The 27,574-nt window shown below is 33.9% G+C and overlaps 1 protein-coding gene across 4 annotated transcripts in view; it reads right to left on the reverse strand.

Annotated features, from left to right (window-relative positions):
- The window catches only part of MIPOL1 (mirror-image polydactyly 1), a 304,816-nt gene that overhangs the window by 29,820 nt on the left and 247,422 nt on the right, over nucleotides 1–27,574 (reverse strand). For all 4 annotated transcript variants that reach the window (XM_049611603.1, XM_049611604.1, XM_049611605.1 and 1 more), the window contains one exon: nucleotides 11,261–11,491. In XM_049611603.1, the coding sequence (XP_049467560.1) occupies nucleotides 11,261–11,491 (231 nt within the window). The remainder of the gene's footprint in view (nucleotides 1–11,260; nucleotides 11,492–27,574) is intronic.

Genomic DNA, 27,574 nt, shown 5'->3' on the forward strand with positions numbered 1-27,574 from the left:
TGGACTGTCATTCTTTTGTAAAAAAAGAACTTCTTCAGGGGCACCTGGGTGGCTCAGTCAGTCTGACTTCAGCTCAGGTCATGATCTCACGGTTTGTGGGTTCAAGCCCCACATGGGGCTCTGTGATGACAGCTCAGAGCCTGGAGCCTGCTTCAGATTCTGTGTATCCCTTTCTCTCTCCTTCCTCTCTCTCTCTCGATCAAAAATAAACATTAAAAAACATTTTTTTAAAAATGTGAAAAATATTCTGTAATCAAATACAGTTTTCTCCTGATGCATAAATTGTGCCAAATTTGGTCAGTGGAAACCTTTCCAATCTACCTCCAAAGGTTAACAACTTTCATTAGTTTCTGGTTTATCCTTCCTATTCCTTTTATTCCTATTTTTCACACAAAAGGTAGAATATTATAAGTACTTGATTTTTTTCAGTTAGTAATATGCCCTGAAATCACTCAGTAGCAGTTTATAGACATCTTCCTTTCTCTCTCTCTACAGCTGCATTGTATTCCACTATGTAACTATGTCATAGTTTATTCAACTACTCTATCTGGATTACTTCTGTTTGCTGTTAGAAAGAATCCTGTAATCCCTATGTTGTTTCATATTCATAGAGATATATATTCAGGATAGATTCTGAGAAGCAATTTTCCTTAGTCAAAGAGTAAGTGCATATGTAATTTTGTTAGACATTATCAAATTCTCCTTCACAGGGTTTTTACCATTTTGCATTCTACCCAGTAATGTATGAGAATGCATAGAATCCTTTTTACTTCCAGTTTCTAAGATCTATGTGAAGAATCTCTTCTTCCAAAGTTACATGGTATTTACTTTCTGTCTCTGAGGCTAAAATTTATTATTTTTCTCACTATTTCCAGTTCCAAAAAGGTGATTATAACTTTTTATTTGAAATGCGTAATATGAGTAGAAGATATTTTTCAGTCAATGGCTTACATTTATAGAGTGCATTATACTTTTCAAAATACTTTTATGCACATGCATCATATTTGATCCTCACAGCCACATTTGGAAGTGTATCAGTTCTACCTTCCAGATGGGGATTCTGAGAAGGAACACAATTTAATGACTTCTACATACCCAGTTAATGACAACCAAGGGTCCTGTTAGTTCACTGATACTTCTGCAAGATACTAAGGTGCCTCCCCTCTAACTTTCAATTCTAGTGCTTTCATTTATTATATGTTAGTGTCACTTATTAGATAAAAATATTAGGCATAGAGAGTTACTAATTATATTTATTTCACAAGTAGTAGAAATATGAAAGCTATTAATGAGTTATTTAAATTCATATGTTAAGCTTATTTTGGATAATAAAGCTTAAATTTTATAAACTATAAAGGGTTAACCAAATCTAAGAATGCAATTTATTCTAAAAAATATACCATCTTTTAATTCAGAGTAAGATTCACTTATGGAAGCATAAGTAACCAGTTAGAATATAATGAATTACCTTTTAATATATAAGCAATTATTAGGAATTTGTAAAATCTTAGAAAATCAGACACAAAGTAGCAAAAGTGTAATTTTAGACAACATCAAAGTTCAAAGGCTTCCTTTGTACTAAAAATGTCTCTTTGCATTCTCTGAAAAGGGTGGGAAAAAAGTTCTATTTCAAGTATAAAATATTTTGGCCTAAATTTTTAATTAGATCGATTCATCCTTGAGAATGGTAATATATATTTATCCTATCAAGTGAGCTTCAAGAAAATATTAAAGGATGACATTAACAGACATTATAAATTGAAAATCCTCAAACAGAAGCAATGAAATCAGTAAGTGTAAATATAAACCCTGATTTTGGTCTCTTTTTCACAATGTAAACTCTTTTCCATGAACACAATCTGTATGTTAAAGATGTCATTTATTTTTGAAGTTGAAAAATAACAAAAAGACTTTAGACCCACATATAAAAGGTACTCTTTTTATCCTTTTCTGAGACATTGACCTGTATACTCATTTAAAAATGAACACCACATCTTTACGTTATTAAATCTTTGTTTTGATCTATTAGTATTCACCAAAGTGCCATTTTATAAAACCGCACACTGAATAGACAAGGCTGGAGGTGACCATCTGCAGCTTTAGAGTCTGCGTTTGAATTGATGAAAAGAGCTTTGTGTTTTCATTGCCAAGTTTGATTCTTCCAGTCATTAGGCATTCCCCTCAGATCGCATCAATGAAGCCGTGCTCTCTTACACCCATGTGTTAAATTCTCTTCTCCTCATGGTTTCCTTTGCCAGCTCTACTCAAGAATGACTATTGGGTCTTAGCCACATTCTTCTCACAGCTGTGTTAAAAAAGAGCATCAGAAAGTCTTCCTAAAACCCATATGTGTATCTGGTCAGTTCTCTGTCTTAGGGTCACCTCACATTGTGGTGTGATTATACAGAGATTCATTCTTGTTCTTGAACTGTGCTACTCCACCACTCTGGGAAAGATTAGGCCCTCCAGTCAGTAGGGGAGAACTTCTTGGAAGACTGATGTGAAATATACACAGCTCAGAAGGCAAATTAATTTAAGGAAGAAGTCATTTCAAGATTTTAAATATTTATATATATTTTCACCATTGTGTAGCTTGTGAAATGGCAAATGGTAACATAAAGAGAAATAATTAATATATGCTTTCATATGCCTTTAGGATGCTGTTGTGTGCAGCAAAAGAAAACATCAAATGATGATGATGTTCCAAGGACTATTAGTCTGAATGGTATAAATGCCCAAGCAATTAAAAAAAAATAAAATTCTTAAGTTTAGTAAGTTCCAAAATACTGCTGTTCACTATGTAATTTTTGGAGCTTTATTTTTCACTTTTAGTCTTTTTGCAGAAACATCTGAAAAATAATCTATAGTAGTATAACTATTATTTTCTTATACTCAGGTTAAGAACAACAGAAAAAAACTGTTTGTTGAGTTGCCCAAGAATATATAACAATATGAAGAAGAAAGATCACTTCAGCTACTACTACATATTGTATTGTTACAGAATGATTTTTTTCTTTTTAACTATAAATGATCAAGAATGAAGTTTATGTATGGACAATGTTTGTGACTTTACCACTAGTTAAAGCTACACTGAAATAAGCAAGAGATTCTTTTATTCTATATTTTTCGAGGGCCAAGGTGCACATGTGCAAATTCCTGACTTATTGGGGAGAAATAACTAAACATGGAATGGTAGAATCCAAGTGAAATCAGTATTTCTACTTGTTTTTGGGTTCAATTTAGTCTTATGTAATTATATTTTGGGAATAAAACCTATACCTAGTAAGGAAGTATACATCAGATTTTAGGTGGGTATACTAAGGATTTATTAAAAGAAAATCAGACCTTGATTTATGTAACAATGTAGACTTTTCTATACTAACAGAGAGATATATCATATTAAATTTTCTATGTGTTTAAGAAAAAAAAGAAGAATAGGGAAAGCAAAGGACAAAGTTGTGAATGAGCTGGCAAGTATAATGAGGTTGAGCAACACCCAAGCAGGAATGATGAAAACTTCTTAAAATTTCATTTTTACAACAGCTTCCCTTTTCCTTTTTTACTACAAAATTATTCTAAAGTACACTAGTGGTTAGTATTATTAAGTAAGAAAGTTAAAATCACCTTACATATCTTATTTTTATCAGTTCTAAAACTATTCTCAGGTAAGATGGATGGATGACTTCTGCTGTCTTCACAGAAGTACCTGGGAGCTGTGTAGCTTGTCAAGGGTTAAACAGTAAGAAGGCTTTAACTGGGGCTAAGAACAGAACCAAGGAAAAGGATACTTGTCAGATCATATGGCCACTCTAAGGAAATTACATTTCATATAAACGTGTGAAAATCACATTTGAATGTTTCTGAGGCATAAGAACTCCTGTTTTGTTTTGTTTTTTAGTCTGTCAAGTTCTAGTTAAAAAGTATATGATTTTCATCATTAAGTGGATCCTATAATTTCCCTAAAATGACAGTAACTTTATTTCTGACTTTTAATTACTATTACATTGGATTAATGAAAAACAACAAAAATTACTGCATTTTATTTAGTCTTAAACGGAAACAGCATGGATCTCTCTCTATTTTACTCCTTTGTTCTTCTTCTCTCATTTTTTTTCCATTGTACTCATCTGAAACATGTTTTATCTATCTTAGTAGGCAGAAATGTGTATTAGCCCAACTCTAGATCACCTATTTGAAGACAGGTTCTGAAATGAAGAAGCAGATGAAATATAAGCAGTCACGTTGTAATTTTACTTTTTTAGTCCCTACTCTCAATCTCTTTATGATTCATTCCATAAAGTTAACTCTACAAGGGAATTTATCAGGGAAAGTGAAGATTCTTAGATTTAGAGAATTTCTTTTCTTTAGCCTCCACCCTTTAATTTACACTTCATTAGAATTTTTCAAGTTCTGGGTTAGGCTTCAATTTTAATAATCCTACATTAATCCTTCCCTGGTAGAGAGGAATGCCATAGACAATTAACACTATGTTTCTTTTTCATGTCAAAGTGAGACATTCTCTAAAGATAAAGGTGTAAGCCCAACTCTAATTTTTATAAAAAATATAATTACATATCTATCAAACTTGGTATCTCTGTGTGTGTATATATACATAAGTAGCTCTAAAGAAATTTACTTTATGTACGTGTACTCAATGGATGAGAAAGGTGATCCATTATACGAATGTATGATAAAATAAAACTTTTTATAAAATACATACTTATTTGATAGTGTATAAGGTTTGTCTTTCATAAGTTAAATATATATTTAATTTAAAAATGTGTTATCATTTACTGAAATCCAGAATATTAAACTCTTAAAAAGCATAAAAATGACAATACCTAATTGGATTTAGATTCAGAAGGTGCCCCCAGAGCTGATTGGGAAGTTTATCTGCACATAGATTATCACAAATAAATTGACTTATTATTTGCTGAAGTATACGTATCATATCTCACAGAGCTTTTAAATCTCAAACACAAAATACATTTTGAAGAGCAATCTTCAGAAGTTTTAAATCCTCCCATTTATTGATAATAGTCAAAATCAACTTTCAACCTTATATTAAATAATTTGCTGATTTAAACCTTATGCTGAGTTGAGAATTTATGAGACTTATTCTTTGATTCAATCAACAAGTATTTACAGTGTTCAGACATGTGTACTATTGCCTTGCAACTTACAGTCCAACTGAGAATTTATTAAAAAAAGAAAACATCACAGGTATAGTTGGCAAGAAGCAGAGTAATTTTAATGAAAACAATACAACTGTATTAATCTATGTAAAGACATATTACCACAATTAGTTTTTATTGTGATTAAAATCAAAATCTGGAGCCAGCAACAAAACTGAAAAATTTAGTGATGTATTTTGATGAAAATCATAGGCTTCTTAAAAAAAATAAGAATACAGGCTTTTTTTTGCTTTTTTTTTCCCCCTTTAAGCCAAGAAACTGTAGAAATGCTCTGTTCCCCTTCCCAGCACTCAGAGTCATCTACCCTGTTTTATAATTCAACCTGCAAACAGATTAAGCAGCTGAGTTTGTGGAAAGTATGTTTGCTCTATGCTAAGAACCCTTGTGTGACACTATGGCGACTCCCCTGACACCTCGAAGAGAACTACAGACAGTTCTTACCCATCAGCAGGGAAACCGGGCTGAGAATTCACAATTTCTTTGTAACCTCAACTTCTTCACAGAAATCAGTATTTGACCAAGAGGCAGGAAAGACTTTTTGTTAGCTTACATGTTTTTCTTCTTCTTTTTTTCTGTCAATACCACTCAAAAGCTTAGGATGCCCTATATTTCAAAAGGAAATGTTTTATGCTGATCTTTTATACTTTAATTATGCAATTGGAAACTAGAACACATGTAAATAGTAAGTACTTGTTTTTTTTTAAGTATGGAAAGAAAGAAAATTTTAAACAGTGACATTTTTTCTTGAAAACACATTTAAAAGTTTACAACTTTTGTCCTACATCTTTTTGTCTGATCTATTTCTTATATAGTTACAGTTTATGAGGGATTTCAATCATATCAGTGTAAATCTGGTCCATAGTAAAGATGATATGTGATAAAAGTTACTTCACTGTAAAATCTAGAAGCTTCTGAGATCTTCTACCCTTATAAGCCTGGTTGTAAATACTTTTAAGTAATTATGTGTAGCTTAGGTATGTTAAGTATAGTCAAATATGTTTTTAAAATCCTTTGGAAAACTCCTGTGCTAGGCCACAAGAACCATATCTACAGACAGAAAGACAGATGGGAAATAAAATATAGCATAAAGAATAATAGAGTCTTAAATCTCTAATGATGATAAAAACATCACTTAATGGACTGGTGTGTCAGTTTTCTCTTTAATAAATGAGGATTATGAGTGGTCCTTGGCAGAATCATTAAGAGAAGCTTTTCTTACAAAGTTCCTGTGGTGGTAACCTGCTCTTAGTTCTCTCCTACTTCCACACAGCTCACCAAAATAAGTGTATCCAGGATTAGCCAAAGAGCAACTTAAAAGCTAAATGATAATGTGCTCTTCTTCCACAATCATACACATTTTTAAAAAAGAAGTACCTGAAGACAGTAATGCTTAACCCAAGGGAATGGAAACTTTAGGCTTTATGACACCTGGGCCAGGAAGTTTTTTGTTTTTTATTTAAGATTTTATTTTTGGGTAATCCCTACAACCAACGTGGGGCTCAAACTCATGACCCCAAGATCACGAGCTGCATGGTTTCTGAGTCTGCCAGGCGCCCCCCCCCCCCCCCCCCAGAAGCTCTTGGACAATAATGTCTGATATTCACTATACTTTTCCCTATCAGTGTTTCTGCCTACAAATATTGGCTAGTTTCTAGATGGTAATTCTGTACCGCTTTCTTCTTCAGGAATATTCCTATAGGTCAAAAAAATTAAGAAATTCTTTTGACTCTAAAAGAAAATATAAATTTAAAATTCTACAATTATTAGAAATAGTATATAGTCTCTCTCCACTATTACTGAAGATTTCAGATCTTTTAAATGTAATTAAACTTGATGGAAGTTGGTGGTTAGGACAAGGGCTAAAAGGGCTAAAAGCTGATCACTAGAAAGTCCCATATCCTGACTTTGAGAAGAGTGCTAAGAGTGGCGGTGCCAGTGAGGGAGGCAGTCAGGACTCACTGCAAAGCTCACACTTTTCCAGGAAACTCTTCTACTAGCACTGGGTACTGGGTTGGTTGAAAACTTTTTTTTATCTAGGGCTTAAAGTAGATGAGTGCACATTTGAAATTTTCCTGTGTATTCCCGATCTGAACTGCTTTTACTTTATTCTGTCATCTCATCAACCTATTAAATTGTTCTGGTTCATTTATTCAGAAGTGTTTACAGAGTACCAACTTTATATCAGGCATCTGATGAATATGTGGAGGGAATGTGGATACAAAGATGAAGAGAACAGCGTCCATGTCTTGGGAATGCTCGATGGTGGGTAATTTTGCAGGGAGTCAGGTAGACAGGAAAAATATAAACAAAGCAGTTATAACACCCAGATGATTAAGACCTCTAACAAAGGTATGGACTAAGTACTATGAAAACAATAAGGGGCACCTGGGTGGCTCAGTCAGTTAAACACCCAACTCTGGATTTTGGCTTAGGTCATGATCTCATGGTTGGGGAGTTCAAGCCCCGCATCAGGCTCTGTGCTGACAGTGTGGAGGTTGCTTTGGATTCTCTGTCTCCCTCTCTCTCTGACCCTCCCTGCTCTCTCTCTTTCTCTCTCTCTCAAAATAAACAAATAACATAAACTTAAAAAAATAAAAAGATAAAGAAACATCACAGAGGTAACTTAAATTAACATCTGACTAAAGAGTAACAAAAATTTGACCAGGTACTAGAAGGGAGGAATATGCTTTAAGAAGAAGAAATAACATGTGCAAAGATATTGTGGTTGGGGTCGTGGGAGGAAATGATACCAGAAAAATGTGATAGGCCTCATATGCCATGCTAAGTTGTTTATGCAATAGTGTGCAGGGGATGAAAGGACCCTAAACATTTTAAATAGGGAAGTAATATAACCTGATTTAAGTTTTAGAAAAATTAACTCTGATGGCAGTGAGGAAGGTAAACTTGCGAGCTAGAGGCAGGTAAACTAGTTTCATGATTATTTCAATAGTCAAGATGAGGGATGATGAGGGCCTGAAGTTATGCAAGTAACAAGTTAGCATGGAATAGAGAATCAGGTGATTCTCAGGTAGGAAACAAAATAGAGATTGACAGCAAAGTGCATGTGAAAAGTAAGAAACAGTGAAGGAATCAGGACAGTGCTGAAATTGCTGAAGACCATTAGTGAGACAGGAAATACAGGAGAATGGAGAGGGCTTTATTTTCAAGGGAGGAATTTTTAACAAAAATACTATGGCAACACACAAAAGAGAGTGATTTAACTTTCTAGAAAGTTGAAGAAGACTTTGTAGAGAAGAGATACTTGAACTAGTTGTGTTATTTTGATAAGCATGATTATACTAATAATTTATAGAATGTTTATAATAATAAAGTAACTGGCACTGAACTAGGTATTTTAGGTGGTATCCAGGTTATTACTCATATCAAACCTGCCTGTGAAGGCAGTATTACCATTTGAATTTTTCATCTGAGGAACTTTTGCTTCCAGGGGTTATGCAATTTGCCCCAAATCTCACAGGTAATAAGTAGGAAAGCAGGGATTGAAATATAGGTCTGTCTGACTTGACTACAAAGGCTGCCTCTATCCTCTATGCTGTACTGAATCTTCCTGGATGAGTAAGTTTTTCATGGGGGAAAAGGGTAAAAGGTGACAAGCAGAGGAACCCATGTATATAAAGGTATTTAGTCTTGAAAGACAGAGCCCTTCTGAAGAATGAGATATTGCAGTGTGGAGTGAAATAGCAAAAGAAGGAGAAACTATGCAACATGCATTATTCTAAAGGCATTACGTGTTTATCTCATCTAATTCTTACCACATTATGAGGTGGCAGTATTATTATCCATATATTATGATCTACATCAGCACAAATTTTTAAAATAAAATGTCCAGGTTCACATACCTACACATTTTGAATCCAGATCCTGAGCTTTTAAACCACTATGCTATATTACCAAAGATATAGGAGTATCTTATTGTTTAGGATGATTATATATTAGTTTTATAATAAAAATATAATTAGAAATGGGCCATTGAATTTTTTAGTTAGGAAATTACTGGTAATCTTAAAAAGAACAATTTCAGCATAAAAGTTAGCCAGTGTATTGAGTAGCACAACAGTGAATAGGAATTGAAAAATACGATAGTGAACATAGATCAGTCATTCAAGAAATTTGGTTGTGAAAGAAAGGGGGAAATGTGGACCTTTTTAGTTTACATTGTAATTACTACCTAGAATACTGACATATTTACAAAGGACCTTCAAAAATAATTACTAGTAACAGTAATTTCAGATTATATGGAGAATATTAATACCATCTAACAAAGTCTTATAAGTTGGCTTCCTGGGAGGTTATCCTTTTAAACGCAATTACATAGGTTGATGCCCACATTAACTGTAATGAAGATATACTGCCCAATGGAGGGAAATTAAAAATAAAATACAGTAGGTTGAATATGAACAGGAAAGCCTCGTAATATTTTATCTAAGTCTTACTGCTGGAAATCAGAATAAAAGATTTAACATTTACATCGAAATTTAACATTTAAATTACATAACTCTTTCATTTAAACTCTATCCACTGGTATCATTCCATTAAAACCTTTTGATCTGTCTGTTGTTAAATATGACGAATAGGACAATATAGTAATTTTTCAAAAGGTTAAACCTGTTCAACTTAAAGCATTATCTGAGATGATGTTATTTCTACTTCTTGGTATACAAAGTTTTTTTTTTTTCACAAAATAATAATAATAGTTGAGGAGATGTAAAAAATAAGAGGTTGATGAAGTTTCCAAAGATTTTATAGAAATCTAATTGGTCTCTGGGAAACAGTGTTTAAGGGAATTTTAATCATGAATACAAATTAAAGATTATATGTAAAGAAAACTTTGAAATTTGTAATTATTTGTAGACTTTAAGAGCTAAATTAGATTCTGACTGTCAAAAGTTATTGATTTGTAATTTACAATGAAATGAGATCTACTTATGTATCTTAGTGTTTTTAGAATGTTAATGTACATTGTGACTAACTGGGTAACAGTTTCTGACTGAACATAAACCTAATCTTTAAACCTACAAAAAATATAATACTTACCATAAATCACAAATTTCAAGATAACCTGATTGTAAAGATTTTAATAAGCATGAATAACTCCTAATCTGTTTTAAAAATTGGTCTTAACTACAGATTTACCTGACTTTGGGTTACTATTCAAAGCATAATTTCCAGGATGTTGGGGAAATTTTTGAGATGACTTACTTTCAAATAAGAAGTGTAAGAAGAAAATTTGAAGTTAGCACTACTTCATACTGTGAGACTGAAAAAAATAATTAAGGAAAAAGGTATGTCTTAGAAATTAAAGACAAGTGTTGTAATGACATAATGCTATTAACAACACTTAAAGATGGGCTCAGTTAAAATGACAAGTTCTATTACATTAAAGCTGCCTTAGGAAATTCTGCTACAATGTTCAAGTCCCATAAATTAACAAGTGATTTCTTTGTATGATATATGTTAACATTTTGCTAGCTATCATAAGGCTGACTTGTTTTATAGCTTTATTTAAATTTTAATAAAAATGCAAAGATCATCAGAAATAAACAAATGTAATTATGCACCGTGAAAAGCTGTATTGAATACTTCAGAAGAACAAAACGTGAAAATTAATTCCACTGTAACTATTCTATGTGCCTAGAGGTCTCAGATTACAAAGTCACTCACAGATGATCTCAACTCAAGCAGGATTATCACGAAGCTAAAGAAGTAAAGTTGATTACGTGACTACCTCTTCCCCTTGCCAATAACTTTACTTATTACCTATGAGAGGAGTTTCTCATGTATGGCCTTCATGAACTGATGAAGACCAGTTATTAAGTACAGGTGGTTTGCCCTAAATAGTGGCCATGATTTTCAAGTAAATGACCCCAAATATGGATATGATAGGCAATCTAAAAAATAACAAAATTCATTCGTCTCAATCTCCTTTGTCTGAAACCACCAACAGTATGAATAATAAGTACTATATTATTTTAGTTGTCAAAAGAAAGTGTTCTGGTTTTGTTTTGTTCCAGGCTTTTGAAATAATGCAAGATCATTTTACTTACTTCTGAACTTTGTCATTGGCCGCTTGGGAGGCCTCCATGGCATGCTGAAGCTCTAATTCCATGTTTGCTCGATCTGTCAGAGCTTGCTGCAGTTGGATAGCCAGTTCCTCATTCTGCTGTTGAGTGATGGAAACAATGTTTTCTCTATTTTTTAAAGCTTCTTCATAAGTACCAAGGGTATGGTTAAACTGATCCTTCAGACTTTCTTCTTGGGATAAAGATTTATGTAAGCTGAGAAAAATATAAAAATAAATAATTTCAACATAAACATGCAGTCTTACTGACCAATAATCTACTTAACAAAAATCTCCAGTTAGATATACCCATTTCTAAAAGTCAATTGAGACATACTTAAAAGGGTAAATAAAAATAATTTTTATATCACAATATTACCCTTGATAATTATTATATTTCTCTGCTTCTAGGCTGAAACTACCCAGACAAATGATTATTGATGTTACCAGAGCATACAAGAAGATGCTGCAAGATGTTAATTTAATTACATCAGTGTAAATATTACATTCAATTTTCTTTAAAAGGAATAGCAGAGAATTAGAAAATAAAGCACCTCTAGGTAAATAAAAGAATATAATAAGCTGACTGCAAAGAAGTGAGAAGTAAGAGAATGGGCATCAGTTTAGTAGATCCAGGGTTTCTTCCGCTAAGCACTTAACGAGAATGAATGAGGTTTGTACAAATACTGATCAGCCCATACACAGATAGAAATGAAGTTAAAATCATTAGTCTGACTGCACAAAAATAATATGTATTCAGATATACTTTCTTTTTGTTAATGAATCTCATGCCAAATATATCCACTCATTAAGTCATACAGAGAAATAGCATATAAATTAAGACTAAATGAATGCAGAAGAAAATGCAGACAAATAGAACCCTAAAATGCTAAAGGTCAAATCTTTGATATGTCATTACACCTACCACCTGAGGTTATTTTGAAATGGCACCAAGCACCTCACTCAATTAAATAAAGACATTTTGAAAATATAAATATTTAATAAGGGAAATTTAAAATCCACACAGGAGATGTTCTTTTTTTATTAAATAAAATCATTTCAGTATATGCATACAAAAGAAATGTCGATGGGAGACTTGAAGTAAAACAACCTAACTATATAATACAGATTGATGATGTGAAAAAAAGTAATATAAATCTTAAAGCTTCAAAAAGCTAGTCAGGGAACTTTAGCACTGGCCAAATATCTAGTCTGATACTTTATTTAAAACTGTTCAAACTAAAGTAATTATAAATTTCTTCTTTTGTTTAAGTAACCTATAAATCTCTCCAGTGTGCTCACTTTGTAGGTGTCACATAGAAATAAGGACATACAACAGGGACAGTTAGCATACCGAAATAAATTATCTCAAGATTCAACTTAGTTCCTAAGAAGAAAGACTGCTATTGAACTGTGGCCAATTGATTACTACATAAAAATAAGAATGGTGTTTAGTGCCATATTTGTAGAGTGCAAAGAAGTATCTTTATGATTCTCACACCTTGTTATTTATCTAACCCTGATTTCAATTCTCAGTTCTTTCTACCAATCCATATTCCTGTCTCTTGCCTATTTCCCTATTCTTTCTATGTTCTTTCACACTGATTCCTCTTATTCCATGCTCCAGTTTCCTTCAATCCACCCTCTTTGTCTACTTAAGAGATCCAAGAAAGACAGAAACTACAAACAAAATCAAAACCTTTAAGAAGACAAGTTTATTTATGTTCTTTACATTTAAAAGATTATAACTTACATTTTAATTGTGAATTATATTTTAAATTACATAAAGTGCACAAATCTAAAGTATTCAGCTTGACAAAATGTAAAGAACAACATATATAACAAACCCAGAAGATTCTCCCGTATTCCCTCCCAGTTAATTCCCCTCTCCCAAAGTAATCACTTACCAACATCTATTAAGATTAGTATTGCCTGCTTTTGAACTGTTTGTTTGACTTATTTTACTTAATAAGGCTTATGAGATTTGTCCTATTGTTGCATGCACTTCATTGTTTTTACTGCTATGAAGTATTGTTGTATAATGGAAACCAATTTTACAATAAATTTCATATATTGAAGAAAAAAAAGTACTGTTGTATAAATAGAAAACACAATATATTTAATCATTTCACTATTATGTTGCTATTAATATTTTTTTATTTTTGATTAAAAAATTTTTTAAAGTTTTTCATTTTATTTATTTAGAGATGGAAAGAGAGAGAGGGAGAGAGACAGAGAATCCCAAGCAGGCTCCGCACTGGCAGCGTGGAGCCCAGTGTGGGGCTGGAACTCACAAACCACTGTTAGATTATGACCTGAGACAAAACCAAGAGTCTGATGCTCAACCAGCTGAAGACACCCAGGCACCCCAAAGTTTTTAAAATTAAAAAAAAATTTTTTTTTTAATTTGAGAGAGAGCATGAGCAGAGGAGAGGGGCAAAGGAGGAGAGAGAAAGAATCCCAAGCAGGCTCTACGCTCCGCACAGAGGCCAACATGGGGCTCAATCCCACAACTCTGGGATCATAACCTGAGCTGAAACCAAGAGTTGGACGCTCAACTGACTGAGCCACCCAAGGCACCCAAGGCACCCTGCTATAATAATATTCTTGTACATTACCTTTTGAAGGACCTAAGCACCCAAACCCCACTTTCTTGAGATATAATTGACGTAAGTACTCATTTCTGAAGTAGAATTGCTCCATAGGGTGTATGTATGCTCAGATTTAGTACATGATGCATAGAGTGCATAGAGTTTCCCCAAATGGTTCAACCAATTTACACTCCCACCAGCAATGTATGGGAGTTCTAATTGCTCTATATTCTCCCTTAGAGTAGGATTGCTAGTCTTCTTCACTATAGCCATTCTAGTAGGGGTACAGTGCAATTTCATTCTCTTCATACTGTCTTTTGATGCATGTAAGTTCTTAATTTGAATAAAGCCCAATTAATCATTGTTTATTTAATGGATGTGTGCTTTTTGCCCTTTTTAAAAAAACTGTAGCCTAACCATTCCTATATATTTCACATACATGGTCTCATTTAAAATTCACAGTGAGCAGCTTCATTTGAAAATTCTGCATTTGTCTATGATGTCCATGACACTACTCAGTATACTCTAGCCAATTAAATATTAAGAATCAATGTTTCAGGGGGACGTGGCTCAGTGAGTTAAGTGTCCGACTCTTGATTTCAGCTCAGGTCATGATCTGACTGTGAGATGGAGCTCCATGCTGAAAGCACGGGGTCTGCTTGGGATTCCCCTCTCTCCCCTTCTCTCTGCCCTCCCCTACTCACACTCTTTCTCTCACTCAAGTAAATAAACATAAGGAAAAAAAATCAATGATTTTTAAAAATTTCATCTTTATTAAAATCTTGGTATCCTGACTTAATTCTCTAATCATTTATCACTTACTAGTCTTCTATCATTTAATTTTTTTTTTTCAAATTTACATCTCATTTTTCTATTGGATGGACCTATGACTGGGATCCTTTACTCTCAAGTTCAACAAGCTACTCATCATTCAAAATGCCTTGGAGACCTTTAAATTCCCATCAAGACTTTCTCAAACAGAAGCAATCACTGGAGTGATCTTTTAAAACAATAAATCAGGGGCGCCTGGGTGGCTCAGTCGGTTAAGCGTCGGACTTCGGCTCAGGTCATGATCTCTCGGTCCGTGAGTTCAAGCCCTGCGTCGGGCTCTGTGCTGACAACTCAGAGCCTGGAGCCTGTTTCAGATTCTGTGTCTCCTTCTCTCTCTCTGACCCTCCCCCGTTCATGCTCTGTCTCTCTCTGTCTCAAAAATAAATAAACGTTAAAAAAATTTTTAAAAAAACCCAATAAATCAGATGATGTCGTTTAAAATCCTGCAGTGGCATCTCATTGCACTCAGAATAAATCTCTCAAAATAAAACAACAAATTGCCTATTTAAACTCACTAAACCTCACAACAACTTATGAGAGAAGTCCTATCAATATTAGATTTTTATAGAGAAAGAAATTGAAACAATCAGAGGGAAGTAATTTAATTATCTCACACATTAAACAGAATCAGAATCTGAACCCACAGTCTTTCTCCCTGAGCTGAAATACTCCTCCCTACAGGCCACGGAGCCACAAAGTCTTGTATCATCTGTTCTCTCTTCCTCCTCATCTTTTAGTCTGACATTCTGTTTTTCAGGTACATCAAGCTTTTTCCTGTTTGAAGATTTGTTTGTGATGCTGTCTCCTCTCTCTGACAAACTTCCTTTTTCATTTGGTCTCAGCATGAATACTGCTTTCTCAGATAAACCTTTTATGATTCCCCAATCTAAATTTTGGTGTTCCTTCTTCGTTATTCTGTTTCAGTGACCTTACTCTTTATCTTCTTAGAACTTTGAATAATTTGTAATTTTTTTTCAGTTTCATCTTATGATCTACTTCCTAATTCCAACATATTAATACTCTATTTATAAAGGGCAATTTTTAAAAATGGGAACACAGGTGTTAAGAACATCGATAAATCAAGATGCTTGTATTTCTAAGGAAATTTTTTTATAGGAATAAAGATGAAATAGAGGGGAAAGATTCCCAGAATATATAAATCTATACCATTGAAGCATATTTTTGTTTTAGTGCTGGTTTTTCCCTCACAGTGCTCTTCCCTAGTGCCACATTGTTTAGTTTTCTTCATAGAATCAAATCACATTTAACCTCTTTTCAATGTTATTGATTTTCAGATGCATTCTCAGCATGGCAGTAGCATTACAATTTTTTGGTCTTAAATGATGTTGTATTGGAAAATATTTTAAGCCATAGTAGAATAAATTATAAAACAATGGCAGAAGAGCCATTAAATCACTCTCAGAAATTCCAAGGCATGTGGCTTACACAATTCTGATTGACAAAGAACGGGAACTATTTCTGTTTATCATGAGTTTTAATGAGGTAATATCATACACCAAGTTTCAATTCACTCTTCCAGTTTTCAAGTTATGTAATTCTTTAATTTTTGTAATTTGTATAGAATGTGAGATGTCTTCTTTTTCCTTATATATGATTTCTTTTTTTTTCCTTTCTATCATTTATTTATTTTTTATAATTTACATCCAAGTTAACTACCACATGGTGCAACAATGATTTCAGGAGTAGATTCCATAAGCCCCTTACCCATTTAGCCCATTCCCCCTCCACAACCCTCTGTTTCTTCTCCATTTAAGACTCTCTTATGTTTTGTCCCCCTCTCTGTTTTTATATTATTTTTGCTTCCCTTCCCTTCCCTTATGTTCATCTGTTTTGTCTCTTAAATTCCTCATATGAGTGAAACATATATTTGTCTTTCTCTGACTAATTTTGCTTAGCATGATACCTTCCAGTTCCATCCATGTAGTTGCAAATGGTAGGATTTCATTCTTTTTGATTGCCAAGTAATATTCCATTGTAGATTTATACCACATCTTCTTTATCCATTCATCCATTGATGGACATTTCAGCTCTTCCCATACTTTGGCTATCGTCAACAGCGCTGCTATAAACATTGGGGTGCAGGTGCCCCTTTGATACAGCACACCTGTATCGCTCAGATAAATACCTAGTAGTGCAATTGCTGGGTCGTAGGGCAGTTCTATTTTTAATTTCTTGAGGAACCTCCATACTGTTTTCCAGAGTGGCTGTACCAGTTTGCCTTCCCACCAGCAGTGCAAAAGAGATCCTCTTTCTCTGCATCCTCGCCAACATCTGTTGTTGCCTGAGTTGTTAATGTTAGCCATTCTAACAGGTGTGAGGTGGTATCTCATTGTGGTTTGGATTTGTATTTCCCTGATGATGAGTGATGCTGAGCATTTTTTAATGTGTCTATTCGCCATCTGGATGTCTTCTTTGGAGAAGTGACTGTTCATGTCTTTTGCCCATTTCTTCAATGGATCATGTGTTTTTTGGATGTTGAGTTTAGAAAGTGAGATTTTGAAAATATTTACTTAGTAATCTTTCATACTATAATTCTAATCCATGTCAAATGATACCGTACATGGTCTCCTGTGCTGTTCACTGCACTGAGTCCAATAGCAGGCAAGGGGAGAATATACGTTTCCATGGGCATAGTACTAGTAAGTAGCATGTAACAGATTTCCTTTCTGGAGTGGTTTCTGTCTCAGTTTCAATGTCTCCTGGTCTATTCCTGAAGTCTGCGGTTCTATTTTCCTAGTCCCCGACTCTCTGTACTGCCTCAGCTTAAAACATCTTGGAATTATCAAGTTTATGACCCACTTCTACATTCTGCTTGCAGATATTTATGTTCTCCTCAGCTTATCTGCTTACCTGCTTGTTGAACTCTTTTTCTCCCAACTGTAATGTCATACATGGATTCAGCTTATTCTTACAACTAGTACTTTTCCATTTATATCGAGTGTTGATGCTATTTTTCCCTGCTTCCTCTCTTGTCTCCATGATTAGGTATTACTTACGTCCTTGAGTCACTTTACTCATCATCCTATGGTATGCACTTACTCTTCTGGTTTCATTTGTTTACAGTAATTGCTCAATCAATCAAGTGTTCTATATACGTTACTTTAATTGAATCAGTATTTTCAAATTAAAAATTTAGAGGTGAGGGGGCACCTGGGTGGCTCAGTTGGTTAAGCGTCTGACTTCAGCTCAGGTCATGATCTCACGGTTCATGAGTTTGAGCCCTGCATCAGGCTCTGTGCTGACAGCTCAGAGCCTGGAGCCTGCTTCAGATTCTGTGTCTCCCTCTCTCTCTGCCCCTCCCTGCTCATGTTCTTTCTCTCTCTCAACAATAAATAAAACATTAAAAAATAAATTAAAAAAAAATTTAGAGGTGAGATACCACAGTATAAACCAACAGTTTCATAAAGAGAAGTAACTTTGTCCCCCAGGACATTCTGCAACATCTGGAGGCATTTTTGGTTGTCATAACTTGAGAAGGGGGGTACTACTGGCATTTCATGGGTAGAGGCCAGAGATGCTGCTAAACATCCCCCACTGCAGAGACAGAACCCACAATAAAGAATTATCCAATCTTATGTGTCAAAAATGCCAAACTTGGTGTACATGCAAAGATGTTGGGTTTGGACTCTGAAGAAGTATATTCAAATTTCAGTCCTGCCATTTGACCTTAGGAAAATAGTTTACCCCTTAGGAAAATAGTTTACCCCTTTGTATGACCTTAGGAAAATAGTTTACCCCTTTGAGTATTAATTTTATCAACTCAAAAACAATGAGAAAAATCTCATGGAGTTCACAGGAGAACAAAATGTGGAGATCTAGCTATGTGAAAATATCTAGCACAATACCTGGCAAAGAATGGGTATTCATCCATGTATACTTTTTAAAATAAATTATTCATTTATAATTAACTTTATATAAAATCTTGTAATACCCAGACCTTTTATAAATACTTTAAAAAACAACTGCCTGTTTCTACAGGTTTTTCAGGAATTGGGGGAAGTAAACTAGTTTTCCTAACCTTTATCACTTACTGATAACATTCTTAAATCATTCTGGGAAAAAAAAAAGGCAGGTTTGGCTTGTTTTACTGAATTAAAATAAATAAAGATAAAGCAAGTATGAAAGGCAGAAGTATGTGCTACCTTGTCTTAAGTCTACATTTTCGGAGAGGATAGTGACTATGTTTACTTCCTGGTTTACTACATCAATTACTTTGATCTGAATTTCTGACCTATGTGATTTGCCTTCTCTCTGAAGAACTTCTTTTAACATTTCCTGCAAAACAGGTGTTCTGGTGACAAATTCCCTCAGTTTTTGTTTATCTGACAAAGTCTTTATTTCTCCTTTAATTTTGAAGGATAACTTCATGGAATATAGAATTCTGGGCTGATGTCCCAAGTTTTAGTCTGACATTCAAGGTGCTCCAAAATTCTGTTCTACTTTTCTTTTCAGGCTTCTTCCTACCTACTCTATCAAAATTTTTTATTCTAGTCAAATGGAAATGCAAACTCTTCTTTGAAAATGCCTTCATACTTTTCATTTTGGATTACTGCTCGTGCTATTGGCCTTTACTTGGAATGCTCTGTTTCTGTCCCTCCACATGTCCTATCACTACACTTCAAGATCTAGACAACTTGCAACAACTGTCACAAAGTCACACTTCATACCCTCCTTGCCTAAGGAGACACTTCTTCCTCTAAGTTCCCATACCCTCTCCATATCCTTTATATTATATTCATCATATTCATCACTTTCTACTATCCTTTATAGCCACTGTATCCTGTTTTATCTTTCCTACTAGATTATAATATTATTTAAAGAAGGAACCATGTTTTACTCTTCTTTGCTTCCTTCTAGGGTCTAACATCGTGGCTACTCTTCAGGACGCAGACAAAAACTTATTTATTGAACATTGTTGTTTAAATGCTCTATTTGAGGGGCACCTGGGTGGCTCAGTCAGTTAAGTGTCAGACTTTGGCTCAGGTCATGATCTCACAGTTCATGGGTTTGAGCCCCCTGTCAGGCTCTGTGCTGACAGCTCAGAGCCTGGAGCTTGCTTCAGATTCTGACTGCCTCTCTCTCTGCCCCTCCCCCACTTGTGCTCTGCATACTTATGAAAAATAAACATTAAAAAAATTTAAAAATAAATAAATAAACAAATGCTCTCTATTTGAACAAGTGGCTTCCAGTATTATAGAAGGATTACATCAATTTTATTTCACTTCCTTTTCTCCTTATCTTAATATACAGCCCCATATGCTCCATAATTTACCTTTACCCACACTTCACTCCATCACCTTTTTTGGGGAATATTTTAAAGATAAACCTTCTGTTTTGAGATCATTGTAGATGCACATGCAGTTGCAAGACATAGTACAGACAAATTTGGTGTCCTTTGTCCACTTTCCTGTGATGGTAACATTTTATAAAACTATAGTATAAAAGCACCACCAAGATATTGACATTGTTATAGTTCAGATAAAAAACAGTTATATCACCATAAGGATGCCTCATGTTTCCCCATCACTCCTTCCCCTCCTTAAGCCCCCAAAACCATTAATCTGTTCCCCAACCCCATAATGTCGTTTCAAGAACATTTTATAAATGAAAAGGTTGCTTTTGGGATTTTCTTTTTTCATTCAGCATAATTCTCTAGGGATTCATCCAGGTTGCTCATGTATCAATAATTTGTATGTTTTTTTTTGTTTTTTGTTTTTTTTTGAGAAGATGGTACATTGCTTCTAAGTTGCCATTTTTGTGTGTGTAGAGTTGTTAACAGTAATCCCTTATTTTTATATCTGTAAAGTCTATAGTACTATTCTCTGTTCCATTTCTGATATTGGTAAAGCGTTTTCTTTCTCTTCTTATCGTTATAATTTTCTTCCTTCTGCCTGCTTTTTTTTTTTTTTTTTTTTTGTTTTCTTTTTCTGGTTTCTTCAGGTAGGAGCTTAGATTGTTGATTTGATATACCTCCAGTTTTCTTTATGTATTCATTTTAGTGTTATAGATTTACTTTAAGAACTGTTTTAGCTGTGTCCCACAAATTTTGGTATGTTGTATTTTTATTTTCAATCACTTCCATGTAGTTTATACAACTTCCCTTGAGACTTCTTCTTTGACTCATGGGTTATTTAGAAATGTGTGGTTTAGTTTTCAAGTGTTTGGAGATTTGTCTGTTATCTTTCTGTTACTAATATTTGTTCTGATTCTTTTGTGGTCGAAGAGCATGCACTATATGATTTCAGTTCTTTTAAGTTAATTGAGGTTTATTTTATGACTTAGAATATTATCTATCTTGGTATATATTTTGTGGGCATTTATAAAAATAAAAAACACCAATCCTGCTATTGTGTGGGATGTCTAAAACTGTTGATTAGATCCTGGTAGTTGATGGTCATGTTGAATTCTATATCACTGGATTTTCTTCTGTCTAGTGAGAGAAAGGTGTCAAAATCTCTAATTGTAATTGTGGATTTGTCCATTTCTCTTTTTAGTTCTATCATTTTTTGCTTAATATACTTTTATTTCTCTTGTTTGGTGCAAACACAGTTAAAATTGTTATGCCTTTTTTGTGGACTCCTTTTTAAAAAACTTTTTTTTTTAACATGTATTTATTTTTGAGACAGAGAGACAGAGCATGAACGGGGGAGGGTCAGAGAGAGAGGGAGACACTGAATCTGAAACAGGCTCCAGGCTCTGAGCTGTCAGCACAGAGCCTGACGCGGGGCTCGAACTCATGGACCACAAGATCATGACCTGAGCCGAAGTCAGACACTTAACTGACTGAGCCACCCAGGCGCCCCCATGGACTCCTTTTTTTATGATTTAATGCCCCTCTCTGGTAAGTTTTCTTGCTTTAAAGTTTACTTTATAAGATACTATAGCCATTCTTGCTTGTCTTTGATTCATGTTTCTATGGTTTATCTTCTGTTCCCTTATTTAATAATTTTATTTGCTGTGTTTCTTGTAGCCTGTATGGAATTGGGCCATAATTTTTAATCCACTTTGTCAATCTCTGTTGTTATATTTAGACCATTAACATTTAAGTTGGGGCTTAAGCCTGCCATTTTATTTTGTTTGTTGTCCCTGAGGTTTTATTGTTGTTCTTTGTTTTTTCTATTTTCTTTTTTCAATTTCCCTGTAGGTTACTTGAACATATTTTGAAATTTCATTTTTATAGATCTAGAATGTTTTTTTTTTTTTTTTTGAGAGAGAGAGAGGGAGAGAGAGAGTGCACATGTGTAAGGGGGGGGGGCGGCAGGGGCAGAAGGAGAAGAGAGAGAAACTCCATGCTAAGCATGGAGCCTGATGAGGGGCTCAATCCCCTGACCCTGGGATCATGACCTGAACTGAAATCCAGAGTTGGATGCTTAACCGACTAAGTCACTCAGGCACCCTACAATGTCTGTTAGTGCATCTCTAGGTACAACATTATATGTACGTAAGTTACTGTGGTCTATTGATGTTATTATTTTACCAGCTCCACTTTACCTCTGTTTACATTCCTCTACCCTCCCTTATTTATAATTATTTTAAATATATCCTCTACATACATATAGAACGAAATCAGAGAGGGTTATAGGTTTTCCTTCAACCATCAAACATAACTTAAAAACTCAAAGAGCCTATTATATTTCTCCATATTTGCTCAGTGTTCTTCTTTCTTTCCCGACATTCCAAAGTTTGTTTTTCTATCATGTTTTTTTCTTTTGAGCTAACTTCCATTAGCCATTTTTGTAGGATAGATCTCATGACAAAGTCTCTTAGTTTTCCTTCTTCTGAGAATATCTTGATTTCTGCCTTTATTCTTGAACTATATTTCACTGGGTCTATAATTTTGCCTTGACAGTTTTTTTCTTCCAGTCCTTGAAAAATATTGTGCCACTTTTTTCTGGCCTCTATAGTTTCTGATTAGAAGCCTGTTGTAATGTGAATGGTATTTCCCCTTAGGCAAGGTGTTCTTCTCCAGCTGCTTTCAACGTTCTGTCTTTCTCTTTAGTTTCCAGAAGTTTAATTATGGTGTGTCTTAGTGTATATTTATTTGAGTTTCTCTGTTTAAAGTTCTCTCAACTTCTTGTAAGTTTATGTCTCTTGCCACATTTGGACAATGTTCAGCCATTTTTTCTTTGTGTAAGTTTTCAGCTCTATTCTTGCTCTTTTCTCCTTCCGTGACTCCAATAACACAAATGCTTGGTCTTGTATTATAGTTTGTAAGTCCCTGAGATTCTCATCATTTTTTTTCTCTCCAGTCTATGTCTCTGTTCTTCAGACTGAATCATTTTTATTGTTCTTTCAGTTCACTGATTATTTTCTGTCCTCTTAATTCTGCTCTTGAGCCCATACTTGGGCTTTACATTTCAGTTACTGTCTTCCTCAGTTTCAAAATTTTCATGTGGAAAACAAATACAATTTTCATTTGTTTCTTCATTACATTTTCTATTTCTTCCATCTTCTCAGAAGCACAATTCTCCTTTTCATTAAATTTAGAGGTATACTTGTTTCATTTCACTTCCAATCATGGCTGCTTTCCATAGTTTTAGTGATGATCATAACAATGTATTTATACGTCATACGGTAAAGTTTAAGATGTGCTTTGTTGCCCATTTTCTGTATGGGGTATATAAATATGAGGGGTTTTGTGAGCATAGTTCTGTACTATTTTGCTTCTCAGGTCACCAAATTCATGAAGCATATAATCCACTCTTAGATAATCAGGAACTGATCTTACTGCATCAATTTCAAGTGCTGTGGGATATTCAATAATTAAATGTTTTAAAGAAATTTTCAAGTTTTATTGAGAAATAACTGACATACATCACTGCATGAATTTAAGGTATACAGCATGATGGGTTGCTTTATATATATTGTGAAATGATTACCACAGTAGGTTCAACTAACCTCCATCCTCTCATATGGATACAATACAAAGAAAAGAAAGAAAGGAATAAAAGACAAAAAATTTCTCCTTATGATGAGAACTCTTAGGATTTACTCTCTTAACAGCTTTACTTTATATCCTACAGCAGTGTTAGCTATAGTCATTGTGTTGTACATTATATCACTAGTACTTACTTGTAATTGGAAGTTTGTGCTATTTGACCATTGACGATCTTCCTCCAACTCCCCCTCCTTTACCCTTTGCTTCTGGTAACCACAAATCTGATCTCGTTTTCTAAGCGTTTTTTTTTTTTTTTTGTTTGTTTGTTTTTTAAGATTCTCCACACTTAATTCAGATCACACAGTTTTTGTTTTTCTCTTTCTGACCTTTTTTATTTAGCATAATGCCTTTTAGGTCCAACCAAGTTGTCATTAATAGTAAGATTTCCTTGCTTTTTTTTTTTAATGGCTGAGTAATATTCCATTATGCACAGAAGTGCGCGCATGCACACACACACACACACACACACACACACACACACACCTTTTTTTATCTATTGATCCATCAGTGGACACTTAGGTGTTTTCATGTCTTGACTATTACAAATAATGCTGCTATGAACATGGGGGTGCATGTATCTTTTCAAGTTAATGTTTTCATTTCCCTTGGATATATTTCTAGGAGTGAAATTGCTGTATCATATGGTACTTTTCTTTTTAATTTTTTGAGGAACCTCCATACTGTTTTCCATAGTAGCTGTTCTAATTTATAATCCCACTAGCAGTGCACAAGGGTTCTCTTTTCTCCACATCCACACTAGCATTTGTTATCTCTTGTCTCTTTGATGATGCCCATTCTAACAAGCCTGAGGTGGTATCTCACTGTGGTTTTAATTTGCATTTCCCTAATGACTAGCGATGTTGAGCATCTTTTTATGTACCTGTTGGCCTTTTATTTATGCTTCATTAGAGGATCTATTCAGATCCTCTGACCATTTTTAAATTGGATTTTTTTCCCCCCCTATCCAGTTGTATGAGCTCTTTATATATTTTGGATATTAACCCCTCATCAGATAGATGGTTGCAAATTATTTTCCTATTCCACAGGTTGCCTTTTCACTTTTTTGACTCTTTTGCTGTGCAGAAGTTTTTTCATTTCATGTAGTCCACCTTGTTTTTTTTACTTTGTTGCTTGTCCTTTAGGTGTCATATCCAAAAAATTACTAGCAAGGCTCATGTGAAGGAGTTTGTTCCTATGTTTTCTTTTAGGAGTTTCCTGATTTCAGGTGTTTCATTTAAGTCTTTAATCCATTTCAAGGTAATTTTTGTGAGTGGTGTAAGGGTATAATTTCATACTTTTACATTTGAATATATCTGATTATCACAGCATCATTTATTAAAGAGGCTATTGTTTCTCCATTGAGTATTCTTGGGTCTCTTGTCAAGTATTAGTTGACTGATTTTTGGGTTTATTTCTGGGCTCTTGATTCTGTTTTACTGGCCTATTTGTATGTTTTTATGCCAGCACCATACTATTTTGATGACTACAGCTTTATAGTATAGCTTGAAATCAGGAAGTGTGATACTTCCTGTTTTGTTCTTTCTTAGGATTTCTTTGGCTATTCAGGGTCTTTTGTAGTTCCATATACATTTTGGGAGTGTTTTTTCCTACTTCTGTTAAAAAAAAAAGTCATTGCAATTTTGATAGAAAATGCATTGAAGATGCTTTTGGTAGTACTAACCAAAATGTTTTTTGGTAATATTGACATTTTAACAATATTAATTCTTCCAATCCATGGAAATGGAGTATCTTCCCATTTATTTGTGTCTTCTTTGATTTTTTTTTTTTATCTGTGTCTTATTGTTTTCACCATAGATATCTTTCACCTCCTAGGTTAATTTATCTCTCAGTATTTTATTGTTTTTTATGCTATTGATAATGGGATTGACTTTTAACTGTCTTTTTCAGAAATTTTTGTTGTTATTGTATAGAAATGCTACTGAATTTTGTATGTTATTTTGCACCTTACCACTTTACTGAATTCATTGATTAGATACGATTTTTTGGTTGAGTCTTTAGGATTTCCTATATATAAAATCATGCAAATAGAGATAATTTCACTTCTTCCTTTCCAATTCTGATACTTTTTCTTTTCTTTTTTTTTTTCTTTTTGCTTGATAGTTCTAGCTAGGACTTCAAGTACTATGTTGAATAGAGGTGGTGAGAGCGGACACCCTTGTCATTCTCCTAATTATAGAGAAAAAGCTTTCATCTTTCACCATTGAGTACGATGTTAGCTATTGGCTTGTCAAATATGACCTTTACTACACTGATATGTATCCCTTCTATGCTTTATTTGTTACAAGTTTTTATCATGAATAGATATTGAATTTCATCAAATGTTTTTTCTGTGTTTACTGAGATGATCATCTGATTCTTTTCTTTCATTCTATTAATGTGATGTATCACAGTAATTGATTTGTGTATGTTGAACCATCTGTGCATCCCAAAGATAAATCCCAGTTAATCATGGTAAACAATCCTTTTAATGTACTGTTTAATTTGGCTTGCTAGAATTTTATTGAGAAATTTTGCATCTATATTCATTAGGGATATTATGTCTGTAGTTTTCTAAGTAGTGTCTTTTTTTGATTTTGGTATCAGGATAATGCTGGCCTCATAAAATGATTTTGGAAATGTTCCCTCCTCTTCAAATTTTTGGAAGAACTTTAAGTGAAACTTTAAGAACTTTAAGTAAATTCTTTAAGTGTTTGGTAAAATTGACCAGTGAAGCCATCTTGTCTTGAGGTTTTCTTTGTTGTGAGATTTTTATTTACTGATTCAAATTCATTGCTAGTAATTAGTCTGTTCAGATTTTCTATTTCTTCCTGATTCAGTCATTCTGACTTGTACATTTCTAAGAATTTTTTCCATCTTCTCTAGGTTGTACAGTTTATTGGTGTACAGGTGTTCACAGTTGTTTCTTCTCATTTCTTGGATCTGTGGTATCTGTTGTGGTGTCTCCTTTTTCATTTATAATTTTGTTGATTTGGGCCCTTTCTCTGTTTTCCTTGGAGTCTAACTAAGGGTTTGCCAATTTTGTTTATCTTTTCAAAGAACCAACTCTTAGTTTGGTTAATATTTTCTATTGGTTTTCTGTTCTCTCTTTCACTTATTTCTGGTGTAATTTTTATTATTTCCTTTCTTCTGCTAACTTTGGGCTCACTTTGTTCTTTTTTTTCTAGTTCCTCAAGGCATTGAGTTAGGTTGTTTATTTGGGATCTTTCTTGTTTCTTAATGTAGGTGTTTATTGCTATGAACCTCCTTCTTATAAGGGTTATTGCTACATCCCATTAGGTTCTGGTATATTGTGGTTTCATTTTTGTTTGTCTCAAGAAACTCTTTTACCTTTCCCTTATTTTCTCCTTTTCTTTTTCATTGGTTGTTCAGGAGAGTGTTGTGTAATTTTCAAGTGTTGGTGAATTTTCCAGTTTTCCTTCTATTATTGATTTCTATTTTCATACCATTCAATCTTCTTTTTTTTTTTTTTTAACTTGTTTCATTTTTTATTTTTTTTAAATTTACATCCAAATTAGTTAGCATATAGTACAACAATGATTTCAGGAGTAGATTCCTTACTGCCCTTTACCCATTTAGCCCATCCCCCCTCCCACAACCCCTCCAGCAACCCTCAGTTTGTTCTCCATATTTATGAATCTCTTCTGTTTTGTCCCCCTCCCTGTTTTTATATTATTTTTGTTTCCCTTCCCTTATGTTCATCTGTTTTATCTCTTAAAGTCCTCATATGAGTGAAGTCATATGATTTTTATCTTTGTCTGACTGACTAATTTCACTTAGCATAATACCCTCCAGTTCCATCCAAGTAGTTGCAAACGGCAAGATTTCATTCTTTTTGATTGCTGAGTAATACCCCATCATATATATATATATATATATATATATATATATATACCACATC

Source organism: Panthera uncia (genome assembly GCF_023721935.1).
Source record: "Panthera uncia isolate 11264 chromosome B3 unlocalized genomic scaffold, Puncia_PCG_1.0 HiC_scaffold_1, whole genome shotgun sequence".
NCBI lineage: Eukaryota > Metazoa > Chordata > Mammalia > Carnivora > Felidae > Panthera > Panthera uncia.